Consider the following 15478-nt stretch of genomic DNA (forward strand, 5'->3'; position numbering starts at 1 on the left):
TAGTTCATTCATGGATTCAAGTTAAAATATTCCTGTAACTACGAAAAATACCCTACCTAAATAACCTACTTCTGTACAAACCGAAGCAAAAAATAAACGATAAACGATATTGCTTATTATCAAATTATAGTAGGTACCGTTAAGACTTGAAGCATTAAAAAACTATAATAACAGATACACTTCATTTCACGATATCTATCACTGTATGACTCTTATTTACAATGCATTAAAGTCTAATTTTCAGTACACCTACATTGTTGAATTGAAACGTAATATATCAACATTTTGCTTAATCAAAATTAAACAGTAGCGGCAGTAATATTGAAGGTAATTATTTTCAATATGTGTAATTGTGTAGTCCTTATCACTTTGCAATAAAGTTCACATTATGATCGCTCAGTTGGTGTAAAGTAGCTTGGAAGAAAAAGGTCATATGTATTTATAAAGTCTAGGCATGTAGTCTTTCTTGATCTGTGGCGTGATGGCCAAACACCAGCGATAATCGCATGCGATTTGCAATACAATGCGGCATTTGGTCGAACAATTGAATTCGTTGGTCCTAGTTAACCAGCAATCATGTCAAATCGCATGTCATTTATTGTAAAAACTGTAGAAGACTTAATATAGAGAATAGTATGCCTAGCTCGAACTTAGTAAAGCTTTTGACACGGGTGACACGGCACGGGAGTCTAAATATGGCTGTGAATTTATATTTTATTTTTGTAATTGTGTGTGTACTGGGAGATGTTTCATGTAAGGTAAGTTGTTGATATAGATATTGTAATTAATATTTTTTAGCAATTAATTGTTAATTTTAGAGTGAATTTTTTTATCATGGTTTTTCTGTTGATATTTTGGAAATCGGCTCATATTTTGGTTAACCATTTATAATAAAATTATCTGAGGGTGTTAGAAATTATGCAAAATCAAATCCTATCACTGTGACCTAAAGTTCAAAATTAGGTGGGAAATATATACCTAATATTAAGTAAAACTTAATGTTATAAGATTGAAAAAATCCTTATTTTATACACCTGATAAAAATACAAAAATCAGAATTTAAAAAAAAAATAGCCCATCATGCTCTTAACCGGTTATAACTATATTTATTGAGAAAAACCGTTTATTAATATACCTGCTTAATTTCGTAAAATGAGTCGCATGAGGTTTTTTTATTTTAAGTAGCAACATAAAATATACATGTATAATTGACTAAATAGTGACCAAATTAATTAAGTAGGTATAATTGTTTTAGCCTATTAAAAAAAAAAAATTAAGTAAGTTAAATTAATATTAACCAATATACCTATTTTATAATGTTGGAAATGAGTTGATAATGTAGGTACAGTCGCCATCAGATATATCGGAGCGGCCAAGGTGTTCACAATATCTGAACACGCGCTCTAACGCCCTGACAATAGAGGCGTGTTCCGATATTTGTGAGCACCTTGGCCGCTCCGATATATCTGATGGCGACTGTACCTACCTAATTATGAATTTGATATAAGACCTAGGTATTTTAAAGCATTATTTGTGTAAAGTGCCGTAAAAACCTATCGAGCTGTAGGTACCTACTTATAAAATAGTATTTTTAGTTGTTAGGTTTTTAAGTAGAAATACATATTTAACTATTTCGAACGAATACCTACACTTTGTTCTACAGTACGAGTTCACTGTAAAACCGCTCGTCTGAATTCCATGAAACTTGACGTCAGATTCTCGGCCCAATTCGGACAATGCTTATAAGATGTCACAGCGATACGATACCGATCTGTCAAAAGTGACGTTTTTGGTTGAAGAAATACCACTTTTTACACTGACAGATCGGTATCGTACCGCTGTGACATCTAATAAGCATTGTTCGGATTGGGCCGTATGTCTGTATAGAGGTGCATTGTTTCTGTTTCCTTTGATGCTGTACACCGTTATATAGCTAGTGGCCTTAATTAGTTACAGCAAATGAAAATAATAAGTAGTAGGTATAATAAATGAAGTACAGTCACCTGCAATAATATGTTACTCTTCGAAGGCCGCAAAAATATGTAACACGCTCTTATGGCTCTACAAATAAGATCGTGTCAGATATTTATGCGGCCTTCATTGTGTAACATATTATTGCAGGTGACTGTACCTATAACATTATGATTGGTCCACAAAAATTAATAAACTAGGTAATAAATTAAATTGGGGCACAAGAGCAGAGATGATTCTACGGAGCCAAACCGTCGCCAAAATACTGTTTAGTAGTATTAAGTTTATGAAAAGTGTGCCTATGTAAGTATGTACTTATCTCAGTCTATCAGGTATTTGTAATATGGGCCTTATTGCGTGATTTAAGTTAATTTTGTTTTACCTATAAGGTTTTAAGTTTTAATATGCCTATGAGGAAAAAATAAAAAAGGCATTTTAAATTCTGTTATTTTATGATGATTACAGCAAAGACGCATAACGTAAAGTCATACTAAAAAATTAATACTTATTTACATTTACATATCATGAAGTGCGTGAATTTGTTAACTATAATTTTAAGGAATTCTAGAAGCGATGACGCCATTGGTGCGTCATTGTCATACTGTACGGCTACCACCAGTTTTGACATTGACATAACGCTCACGTTTAAGTAACTTACTTTCTATGCATCTCGCTCGTACTCGCATATGCGAGCAATAGTGGAAGCGAGATGTACAGAAAGTAAATTACGTAGACGTGAGCGTTATGTCAATGTTAAAACTGATGGTAGAGGCTCTGGTTACAATACTAACAATTACGAGTAATAGATTTACCGCTATCGGGTCAACAAGCGGTAAGTTTACCTCAAATTTGCCGGTCAAGCAAATACACTGATCTACAATGTACTGTCGCCATCAGATATATCGGAGCGGCCAAGGTGCTCACAAACATCTGAGCACGTCTCTATTGTCAAGGCGTTAGAGTGCGTGTTCAGATATTTTTGAGCACCTCGGCCGCTCCGGTATATCTGGTGGTAACTGTACAAGATTGCCTGTCAATATCAAAAGTGCCACCAAATACGGGATGGTGTCAAATGTTATTGGAAGTGTTGAATTAATAGGTGAGCGTCATTCTACATTTGCTCACAGATCTAAATCTGTGAGCAAATATGACAAATGCAAGCACGCCAAATTCGCTGCCCCCATATTACAGGGTTCTATGTTTCACTTTTATCGAACTGAAATTTGAACATTGTCATAGTGACATTAAGTCGAATTTCAACTATCTTGAAAATGTAACATAGAACCCGTAATATTGGGGCAGTGAAATGGCGTCTGCTAATGCAAGAAATCTAATCTAATACCTTTAAACGAGCAATACTTATATAAATATTACAACTAGAGTTAGACCGAGACAAGTCTGCCACGATTTTGATAGCCCACGCAGTGCGAGTGTTATTGAATTATATAGGTACGTCATAATTTCATAGAAGTTTTCCTTTTTTTTTTATTATAGGACATTTTTACACAAAGCACGACGTTTAAAATAACACTTGCACTGCGTGTGCTATCAAAATCGTTGCAGACTAATAACACTTTAAATTTAAACATATTAAAATTATTTTCAAAAGGGTTAAAAAGCACAATATTTTCTTTTATGGGCCAGAATTATGGTCACAGAGATCGGACAGATTGCCGTCATTGCTCGCAATAATGTGGACATGGCTCCAAATTTGATTAAATAATTAATCATTTAATTATTTTTTTTACCTGAGATTTAATTTTGTTCCCTAGTCAATAAATAGCACTTAAATAATTTAAATATATTTTTGATATAAAAAATGAGTACCTACCTGGGTCGTTCTCTCATTTCGTGCAAATCGGTGATGTTCTCTCGATTTGTAAATTTTCTTTTAAATGGTAAATTTTTGGGTTTTCATGCATTGTGGATTCATTTATTGACACTTTTATGCTAAAGGCACCTTCGTAACCTTATTCCTTTTCATTTAATAAGACTGGTGGTAATGAACTGCGCGCTGGTAATGAAATGGGCATGGATGGTAATTTTATCAGTGGAGGGTAATGAAACAAACTTATGAAATCGCAATAAAAAAACTTTAGTTAACGAAAATTAACACCATTAATATAATGAACAACATTAAAATCACGTGTCTTAAGCGCTGTGCAGACGATCAAGCCGACTTAACAAATACTCGGACTTGACAATCGCGACTTATGATTTACCACCTAGCTTGTAGCGATTGTCAAGCACAATTTACGTGATTGAAGACGTATTTCGTATTGTTTATTTATTTAATGATCACACAGCACTACATCAGTCTTGTCACCAACACACTGAGAAACTACATACTTTAATTTAAAATTAACATCCAAATACACTCGACTGCCAATCTATCCACCGTAGCTCCATAAACTCGCAAAATCTCAAGCACTCATGAGTCAACAGGAGATGCACCAGGAGAAGCCTAAGGGTTATATTTCTAATGTCCGGTACAAAAAGTCTTACAAGCCTCTCTACTAGTTCAAGGCAGCCAGAGTCTCCACGAAAAGCCCAACAAGCTAAAAGTAGTAGGCTTAAGTTGTGCCTCACCTCCAAAAACATGAAGCCCAGGGTTCCTAAAATAAATATTTTTTGGTAATACATCCTAAGGAAATTCTTTTGACCTTTTCCTTTTAATAGTAGAATGTACGTTGACTCGTAAGGGATCCAGGCTATCCAGGACGCCTCCAACTTGCTTCTGACCAGAACATTGTAAAAAACTTTTATGGGGCAAGGGAAATGGAATTCTCTGACGTTGCGAGTGACAAAGCCTAATCTACTGAATCTACAGTGGCAAGTGCTTTGATGTGGTCGTGAAATGTTAGCCGCGTATCGAATATGACCGCAAGATCCTTTACTGAGACGACTCTTGTTATTACAAGAGTCTATTGACCCAAGAGTCTATTGGCTCAGGTCCAAGAAAATATTGAGCATGTGTAGGAAATAGGGCTCGATTAAAACTACACACTTGACACTTAGCCGCATTGAAAGTCAGTTTGTTATCCCGACTCCATTGGAACAGAGATGAAACATCCTCCTGCAGCAACTTACAATCCTCCTCCTTCTTAACTCAATATACCAATTTAAGATCGTCGGCGTAGAGTAGACAACGAGCGTTATGGATAACCGAGAGCAGGTCATTGACCATTATTCCAAATAGGAAAGGCCCCAAGATTGAATCTTGGCTGTCACCAGAACGAGTATGGTACGGATCTGGTACGAAGTGGCCATGCTGGTCGTTGCGTACTGCGGTTGATCACGCAGATAACTGGCAAAAATGTTAAGCAAATGTGGATTGAACCCAATAGCGTCTAGTTTGTGTAGGAATACATCGTTACCCACACGATTGAAGGCTTTTCGGAAATCATAATACAGGACGTCTATCAGGATACCCATATCCAGATGCTCTGAGATGGTGTCAACCAAGGTCAGGTTAGTTTTCACAGACCGTTTCGCTCTGAAACCATGCTGAGTGTTGCACAGGAATAATGGTTTCACTTGTTTCGACAACGTGCCATGGAGTATGGACTCAAACAGCTTTGCTGAAACTGAAAGAAAAGAATACCTTGACTTTGGGATCGGTCTTATCCGTGAAATCTTCCAATGGTGAGGATATGTACTTGTGGAGAGTAGGTACCAGATTAAGCATGGAGTGTATTGGACCATTCAAATGCTCTAAACACCCCTTTAAGATATATGCAGGTACCTAAGTAGTCTGGACCAACAGCATAGAAGCCCGAAAAACTTACTTTGGTGTTAAGACCCCTTATGCAGGTACCTAAGTAGTCTGGACCAACAGCATAGAAGCACGAAAAACTTACTTTGGTGTTAAGACCCCTTACATTTTGGTAAATTAGATCCAGTGAAGGTTTCAAATCAGGATTCCGAACTAAGTATTACTGGTTGGTTTTTGTCTGACTCCCATTGACGTTGGATTTACGAAATGACCACGATTATCGGGCTACATAGTTGTAAATAAACAGGATTCATACATTGTCGAGGGTACTCCTATTTTGAAAGTCTTGGAGTCCCCTTTGAGCTTTAGTTCATCGACAGTGCACCATGAATAACAGCAGATATGCCCGTATGTCCTCCGATCCTCAAGCTATATTCCACAGATGGATGAACTTGCGATGGTCCACCGCCCTGAGAGGGATTTTACACCGCTTTTTACTGCTGGTATCAGTTTTCTGAGATTTATCACGCACGGATTGGGAATTGTCGCTTTTGACGGCGGAGGCACTATTATTGCTTATCGACCTGTGTTTATATTTCTGTAGTTTCTGCCCTTTATTCCAAACATTTGCCCCGTTCTCTACCTTATCGTCGACAGGTATCAGATGATTCCAACTCACTTAGTCTCTTAGTAACGTGTCAAATTTCTCAGCACAGTCCTTGAGTGCGGTCTGGTATTATATGTAGAGCGCCAGATTATGTTAATCTACTGCGCTCTAGTTAAATCCAAAAAATCACCAGTTGGGCTCCCCTATATATTATTACAGTTTACAGTTTTAAATGCTTATACCAACATTCTATTTATAATAACTTAACCCTCTTTCCATTAAATGCACTGCCTCAAATACATTATCATTACCTTCTAAATTCGTTCATTACCTTCCCTGGCAAAATTGGAAGGAAAAGAAATGAATGAAACAGATATGAATGAAGTTTTGGAAGTTTTCGTCGCCTAGGTCGGTTGATATCAGACCTTGATTTCGCAGAATAAGCCACACGAAAGGCAACCCTAAAACACATCAATTAGGTACAATTTTAATAATCTACAATTGGTACTTACTGTATATATCACTAGATGGCGATGACGATTTATCTGAACCACACTCCTTCCCGACACGAGAGAACGTAGGTATTTTCGTCAAAAGCTACATACGGACGACCGCTGTGGTAGCACGCGGCCAACTGACTGACGAACAATGTGTTGTATCCGAGGGAATTGCTATATACCCTTGCTATATAGCAAAATATAGCTAATCCATTTCTCGCGTCGGTAATGAAGAAATTGCTTGGACCATCACTTATAAAGCTGTATAGTTTTATTGTTAATTTCTTAGCGTATAATATTATAGGATATAAAACATAACTAAATTACTTGTTTACTGAACCAACAACAAGTTTTCTATTTTTAGTATCTTAAGGTTCAAATGGACGTCAAAGTTTAACTTCACGCGTTACATGCAGAGAGGAATGAAAATAGTGGGGGTTAATTGTAAATATAAAGAAAATAACCACCTTTTTAGAATTGTTCATGGCGGGCCAATATACTTTAGGTCCTATGTTACAACCTTGCATTAACAGATATTCGAAAACACCATCACATTTTTGGTAAATTGCAAATAATACCGATTTGCACGAAATGCGAGAATGACCCACTCTACAGAAAATTTTAAAAACATGCTGATTATTTTCTTTAATAAATTTATATTATAAGAAATCTTTGTGTTATTTATTGATTAGGAATCAAAATTAAACCTCAGGTAAGAAATTAATTAAATGATTAATTATTTAATCAATTTTGGAGTCATGCCTACATTATTGCGAGCAATGTCGCAAATTTGTCAGATCTCTGGACTTATGGAATAAATGTCAATTATTATAATTATAAACCACGAAAAATAATTAAGTAAATACAATAATGACACGTTAAGGATGACTCACGCTAGACCAGGCTGGGCCGGAGCTTCCGGCGCTTCATTTTCTATGGAAAGCACCACGTGATCACCGATCAGCCGAGCCGTCATAGAAAATGACATACCTATCCGACGCCTCGGCCGGGCACGGCCCGGTCTAGCGTGAGCCATCCTTTAAAATTGCAATCACTGAAACATAAAAATCTAAACACTTTAGTATGTAAATGTAACGATGACAATACATATACAGACGACTTAGAGCATTTAGTAACTGGAGACGTCATGGCTGTCATTTTCTGTACGAGACAGTCTGCCGATATTTGCGGGGGAGGGGACGTATGTATTGCTATTTCTACATGATTTGTACGTAACGTACAAATAGCCATGTCAGCCCATACAAAATTTTGCACAATTGTGTAGGTTTTTCGGCAGAGGGGTACGCTCTTAAAGGCGACTCCAGTTATTAAATGCTCTAAGACAGACGACCTAGATTGACAAGATCGATTGAATAATACATCGATCAAATCAAATTTAACCTTGATCAGAATATTTTGCATTAGGTAGGTATATTGTTTTGAGGGCAAATCAAATACGTAAATGACAAATTGACAATCGAAAGAAATGCACTACATAATAGTTATATACGATACAAGTGCGAAATTATTATTATTATTTCGTTTTAGACAGGCAGCTGATGCTGGTGCGTCTAAATCATAGTTCACTTAGCACGATTTCACTGTTTAGATAGTTTATCCAGTCTATTTTTAAATTGATTCACGCTTGTAGAGTTCACAACTTCAGAGCTATAAAAAACCTACAAAGAAGCTACTGACGTACCTACTGTAATAGTTATTAATAGTACATTGTGCAACATGGAGCGTAAGTTGAATATTGCAAACGAGAGTAAGTTAAATCGCGACGGCTTGCCGGAGCGATTTATAGACTCGAGTTTGCAATATTATTACGCCCCGAGTTAGACACAATGTTTTTCATCACACTTGCGATACATAAATTAAGTATAAAGACAAAAAACTGTTAATTATGGCACTAGAAACTTCATAACTCCCTAGGGAGAACGCTTTTTCTATAACTCCCGCTAAACCTGCGTGCAATTCCACATTTACTGAGCGAGTGTGATGAAAAAGTTTTTACAGTACATCTGGTGCTCCATTACCATACCCTGTGCTATAATAAGCACATTACGTAACTATGTCGAAGTTTAAAGGGCCATAGGTATGTACGATACACGTACGAATAGGTAATTCGCACTTGTATCGTAAATAACTATAATAAAATAACCTAGCGGTGTAGAGGTATGTTATCGACTTTGGAACCGAAAAGTTAGGGATACCTTACCTACGAATCCCGGTTCGTACATACAGCAACACTCCTAACTGTAAGTGCTTGTTACTAAGGCCTACATGAATAAAGTATTTTTGACTTTTGACTTTTTGACTTTTGTACATCGGTGGACCTTATTACAAAAGGCATAAGGACCGATGTACAGTTAACAATGTGGGCGATGGTACTAATGATTTTTTGGAACATAATATTATTAATATCTGGGAGACCGAGCTTTGCTCGGAAAACATATTATGTATTATAAAAACTCAAAAAATGCGCGCTTTCCCAGAGATAAGACCTAGCTAGATCGATTTATCGCCCCCGAAAACCTCCATATCGTCGGTATACTTCCAAAACATGATAACTGACAAAATGGTCAAAAATGAGTTGTTTATACAGTTTTGTTCACATTTTATTGTTTAAAATATATATGTGACATTTTTTTAATAAACATAAATATTATTAACAAAGTTATAGAGTGTGAAAAAGTACTAACAGACAGGAAATTAAATATAGTGTACAGTTGTACACGTAAAAAATAATAAGGGTATTTAAAACAACATATCTCATAAAATTGGTCACGCAAAATATATAAAGTAACGTTAACATGTTTTGCCTGAATGTACCTGTAATTAAGAACCTAGTTATAGCAATACCTGTAATTGGTAAATTATATAACTAGATAATATTAAATTCACTTAAAACAGATTTAAATAATGCTCGGTAAACGCTAACAAAATCAGTATCTAATTTTATGAATTAATTTAGTTAATTTAATAAGGAGTGTATTGTCATATGTTTTTTCGATAAAGGAGGGAAAAATCAAAAAAAATAATATTAGAATCACTTATAACTGTTTACCTGTAAATAATACACGTTGCATGTAATTTATTACTTTTTATTTCTACGTTAGTTTTCAAAATTTGCTTATAATGCCGTGTGAACTAGTATTTTTTATCACTGTAATTTTTTTAAATTATATCTAATTATTTTTTATATGATTATAAACAAATACACAAAAATCAGTCCATTTTTATACAGGTAAAACATGATAACTAACGTTTTTTATAGAGGTAAAACATGATAACTAACACATGCCATGTTGTTGTCGGCCAATATTTTATATTTTTCGGTTTAAGAATATCACTTTTATCAATTTATAGACAATTTTAATATCCAAATATTTTAAGTGTGAAAGTAATTTTGCCAAAACGCGTTTCTAAATTCCCTTTTTTGAGGATCAAACTTTCAACTCGCGTTTTCTCGAAACTATGTTTCAGGTAGTTATCATGTTTTAGAAGTATACCGACGATATAGCAAATTTCATCGAAATCGTTAGAGCCGTTTCCAGGAACCCCGAAATATATAAAAAACCACGAATTGCTCGTTTAAAGGTATTAGATTATGTACGAAATATGGTTTAATAATACCTTTTCTATTTTCAGATTACGCCAAAATCTAACACCAGAGCGCTTACACATGCCAAATCATTTAGGTACACAGTACCTAAGCAAGATATATCAATACCTATAATGATACACATGGACACTGCAGTGACACATCAAATGTCCAAAATAAAAGGTTACAAGAAAACAAAAGAAGGACGAAGAAGATTGAATTTTACACCCAAACTCATTTTGGAGGAAGTCGAGAAGAAATTGAGAAGTTTAGATCAAAGAGTGCATTTAAAATTAGTGAATTTTAAAATAGTGACCAATCAGACTTTGGATATGGATGAGAATGTTAGTGAATATTTGAAGAATTACTGCGCGTGGCAGAAAAATATGAAAATGAAGAAAGGTGAACCGTACTTTTCTGTTTTGCTCACTGGACTCGATGTGTACTATATTGGGAAGAATGGACAGAAAGTTAGAGAAAGTACAGGTAATCAATTTTTACTTCTTTAGCCTAGCAAACGCGCTACTCATTTCATCATCATCATCACAAATAAATGCTTGTCAAGAAAGATGGCAGTAAATTTACTGTGGCTACAAAAATTACTTTGACAATCCGCCTTTATGTCGAATTCTCTTTCTTCTTCCTCGCGTTATTCCGGCATTTTGCCACGGCTCATGGGAGCCTGGGGTCCGCTTGACAACGAGTCCCAAGAATTGACGTAGGCACTAGTTTTTACGAAAGCGACTGTCATATCTGACCTTCCAACCCAGAGGGGAAACTATTAGGTCTTATCTCTTGATATTTCTATTGATATTCTTGATAGTCTATTGATATTTCGTACATAAGTTCCGAAAAACTCATTGGTACGAGCCGGGGTTTGAACCTGCAACCTTCGGATTGAAAGTCGCACGCTCTTACCGCTAGGCCAGCAGCGCTTCATGTCAAATTCTCTTTGGAGTTACTAATAGGTACGTATACCTAAGCGTAAATGAGAAGTCTTACGACTCCGGTCGTCAGTTTGGTTTGCGGATAGTATAGTCATGAACTCACCACCTCCAGACCTCAGTTTGACCTCAGGCAAACTCCATCAAGCGGTGAGGGCTACGGGAGATCAAAACCGGTGGAGACAAATCACAGGAGCTGCAAAACCAAGTGAACACGATCCTCAGTAGGTAATGAGGGACCGACAAAGAAGAAGAGAAGTTATGAACTTATCTTATCTTATACACTTCGACCCATAGGGATCTTTTGTGCAATTACCCCTAGGAAAGATCCGTCAACTAGTTCAACTACTCAAGAGCTTTTCCCACCATCTCCATGTGCCGGATGATGGAGCTCAAGGGTAGCGTTTTAAAGTCCTTTGGTTCCAGATATCCTGCTCCAAAGTCCCTCATTCTTTGTCTATGAACTTACTCGTAACGTAACTTGTTTTGTGTGGTGTTCCAGGTCGTGGCTACATGGGCCGGATGTGCAGTATGCACCGAAGCTGCGCTGTGGTGAAGTGGCATGAGAAAGACTTGGTGTATCTGCTGGCACATGAGATTGCTCACAGGTCCGTAAATAATGTGTAGGGCAGAGTGGGCAGACTAGATTCTAAGGGAGACTGGTCACTTAAATTATAAAACCATAATTATTTGCTAACAAATGTTTTATAAAGCAACCAAACGCTATAATGTCCTGATCTATTCTAAATGTAATATATTTATCTATATCAGCATTGTTACAACGATATTTTATGGATGCATAATCTGAAATAAAAACCGGGCAAGTGCGAGTCGGACTCGCGCACGAAGGGTTCCGTACCATAATGCAAAAAAACGGCAAACAAATAAAAACGGTCACCCATCCAAGTACTGACCCCTCCCGACGTTGCTTAACTTCGGTCAAAAATCACGTTTGTTGTATGGGAGCCCCACTCAAATCTTTATTTTATTCTGTTTTTAGTATTTGTTGTTATAGCGGCAACAGAAATACATCATCTGTGAAAATTTCAACTGTCTATCACGGTTCGTGAGATACAGCCTGGTGACAGACGGACGGACGGACAGACGGACAGCGCAGTCTTAGTAATAGGGTCCCGTTTTTACCCTTTGGGTACGGAACCCTAAAAAAACGAATTGAATTATGTGCATTGTCACTGCTAAGTCCGTGCAAATTTGGCGTGTTCATTAACAACACTGTACAAGTGCTATATCAATTAAAATTAGCCAACTGGCTAAAAACAATAGGTGACTTCATTCAGTCCCAAACACCATTTAAAAGTCATTCGTGAAATTCAATCAGAGCTGAAGATTTTATGTTTATGACATGAACGAATGAGTGCAAACCACGGGTGCGAACATTAGTACCTACCTAATGTTAGTAAAACGAATGAAACATCGCATTGCCGATCGTATTCTCATGGCAAGAGAGATCAAAATTGATTTTCATGAGTTTAATTTCGATAAGTGGGTATCGGTATTAACTAGGTATAAAAATTCGAGTTATTAGGTTTTCCATTTTGAATAAGTTTTACTCGAGAAATTCGACCCATACCGCCCGCCGTGGCCTAGTGTCTGCAGCGAATGCCAAAGATGCTGGTTCATTTCCAGCCCTGTTTTTAGGTTGCTAAAATTGTATCGACTTTTTGTCATGGCTTACTTAGGGAGCGTGATGTTCTACATGGCAACCAAATACCAACCTAATATATGACAGTTGAAAGACTTTTTTCACACGGTCGGCGATAAAACCAAAAGCATACAGCTAAGATACGCGAGCAGCCGCGATACCTTCATCCTCGTACGCGTCCCGGCCGCCGCCGCGGCCCGGCGAGTTTGTCAACGACACCTTCTCGTAACTTATGAGGCCCTGGTACTTGCTCCTTGCTAAATTCAATTTTTAGACAGTTTTTTTTCTCGATTTTGGCCACCGTAGCCTATGCACACTAACAAGCAACGCTAAGTGGTTTTCGTAGCCACATGTGCGTTTCTGACTTATGAAGCAATTGTTTCTACTATACAACCTAAAATAAATATTTAATTTGAGGTATGGTTTTGTTTCGTCCTCTTGACCGCGGCGAGCTGTGATTGGTCAATTTCATTATAGTTGACTAAACCGTTTCGAAATGAATATTATAGTTGAGCTGGGAGCACATACATTAAAAGTACCCAATTGCAGTTTGGTATACGAAATCTTAATTCAAGGATTACAGTCGACGATAAAAAGAAAGTTTATTTTACACGAAAGTTTTTGTTTTCCAGCTTGGGCGTGTACCACGACGGTTTTAAAAACAGCTGCCGAGCCGGCTTCATCATGGCTAGCCAATACAGTCGGCAAAATGTACCGCAGCATTGGTCTACTTGCAGCAAAACTCATCTTGAAGAATTCTTAATGTACGTAGCTAGTCTGATGTATGTGCCTGTTAATACATTCATGGTTATTCGGTACAGACGAGAAAATGTACCACATTATTAATAATTTGTTATGCTGGTAGTCTACGTATTTGCAGTATAACCCATTTTTAGGGTTCCGTACCTAAAGGGTAAAAAGGGACCCTATTACTAAGACTCTTTTCTCTCTACGTTTTTACCCTTTGGTACGGAACCCTAAAAACCAACGCTTATTTTATATCTAATTGTAAGTAATGATTTTTCTGTTATATTTCTTACAGGAATAAGGAGAAGTCATGGTGTGTAAACACGAAATTTAAGAAGATTGCCAGAAGGAAGAGGAACTAAGGTCCAATGGATGCTAAAAGAAGAACTAATTATGATAAGAAACTTACATTTTTTATTAGGCAGAATGGCAGATCGAATCAAATGCCAAAAAAATTGTTTTAAATTTATGGTTAAGCTTCCGACCAATTTTTTGTTATTTTTTTTCGAGAGCATTTTTCTGCTCTAACTATAGGGGCCGCGCGCTTTGGAAGGTCTACCATCTTCTGTGGCCTATATTGGAAACATAAACTGTACAGTAACGGACTTTAATTGTTGAGCCATTTAGGGTTTTAAGTACTTTACACTTGACATTTCATACCGTTATTATTGACAACCAAATTAACTTGAACATTAGATGGATCACCAATTAAAGTCTGTCAGAGTGAGTGAGTCAGTGACGAAATCGGGGTTTTTTAGATGTCAATAAAATCTAAAGATAAGAGCTATGCTATTGGATTTTTTTATGGTTAACAAGTCCACTATTGACATCATATCCCGAGAATTTTGTTTATCTGGTATAATCCAAACCCAAGTTACGAAGGTTCAAAAAACGACGAAGCGCTTCGAGGAAAGGTATGTAGTGTAGTGCCCTTGCGCTTCGCTTGGCGTAGGTACATTTAAGAGTACATTGGCTTGGAGTTTTGGCCGAAGGGTGTCAAGTTTCGGCGGTTCCGCGGCCGGCTCCCTGACACTGCGGGGTTGCGTAATGCATCGCAGGCATAATGTGATATGTAGTGTTTAGGTTTTTAAAGTTTAGTTTTAAAATATATTTTTATATAATATGTATGCTAGTTTTAAGGTATTTATGTATGGGCCATTAGTTGCCTGAAATAAAGATTTTCATTTCATTTCATTTCATTAACACTTCACGTCAAAGCAGGTGCTCTACAGTTCACGTGGTCACGTCTGCTTGTGCATAGAGTTATTGCCAATTGCCATTGATTCTTGTATATAAATATGACCTTATTACAGGTTCTGAATGGTCTGATCTTCAAATTGACTCAAGGACAATAAAAGCGCCTGCAGAATAGTAATAGCTAAATCATTTAAGCTAGTCATACTGTTATACTCTTTCAGGCGTTGTTGGTCGTTTTGTGGCAGTTGATGTTCCTTGGCAAAATAGATAGTTACCTATTTGTTATACATGGAAACAATGTTAGTATTTACCTCTGTCTTGTGCCTTTTTAGGGTTCCGTACCCAAAGGGTAAAAACGGGACCCTATTACTAAGACTGTCTGTCTGTCTGTCTGTCTGTCTGTCTGTCTGTCTGTCCGTCTGTCCGTCCGTCCGTCTGTCTGTCACCAGGCTGTATCTCATGAACCGTGATAGCTAGGCAGTTGAAATTTTCACAGATGATGTATTTCTGTTGCCGCTATAACAACAAAT

The 15478-nt window shown here is 36.9% G+C and overlaps 1 protein-coding gene across 1 annotated transcript; it reads left to right on the forward strand.

Moving 5' to 3' along the window:
- Positions 1 to 689: 689 nt before the first annotated feature.
- Positions 690 to 14143, forward strand: LOC134797926 (A disintegrin and metalloproteinase with thrombospondin motifs 7-like). Its single transcript, XM_063770269.1, has 5 exons — positions 690 to 758; positions 10445 to 10883; positions 11844 to 11949; positions 13637 to 13768; positions 14047 to 14143. The coding sequence occupies exons 1-5, from the start codon at positions 696 to 698 to the stop codon at positions 14111 to 14113; spliced, it is 807 nt and encodes a 268-aa protein (XP_063626339.1). The 5' UTR covers positions 690 to 695; the 3' UTR covers positions 14114 to 14143.
- The last annotated feature ends 1335 nt before the right edge of the window (positions 14144 to 15478 follow it).

This window comes from Cydia splendana, chromosome 16 (genome assembly GCF_910591565.1).
Source record: "Cydia splendana chromosome 16, ilCydSple1.2, whole genome shotgun sequence".
In the NCBI taxonomy this organism is placed as follows: domain Eukaryota; kingdom Metazoa; phylum Arthropoda; class Insecta; order Lepidoptera; family Tortricidae; genus Cydia; species Cydia splendana.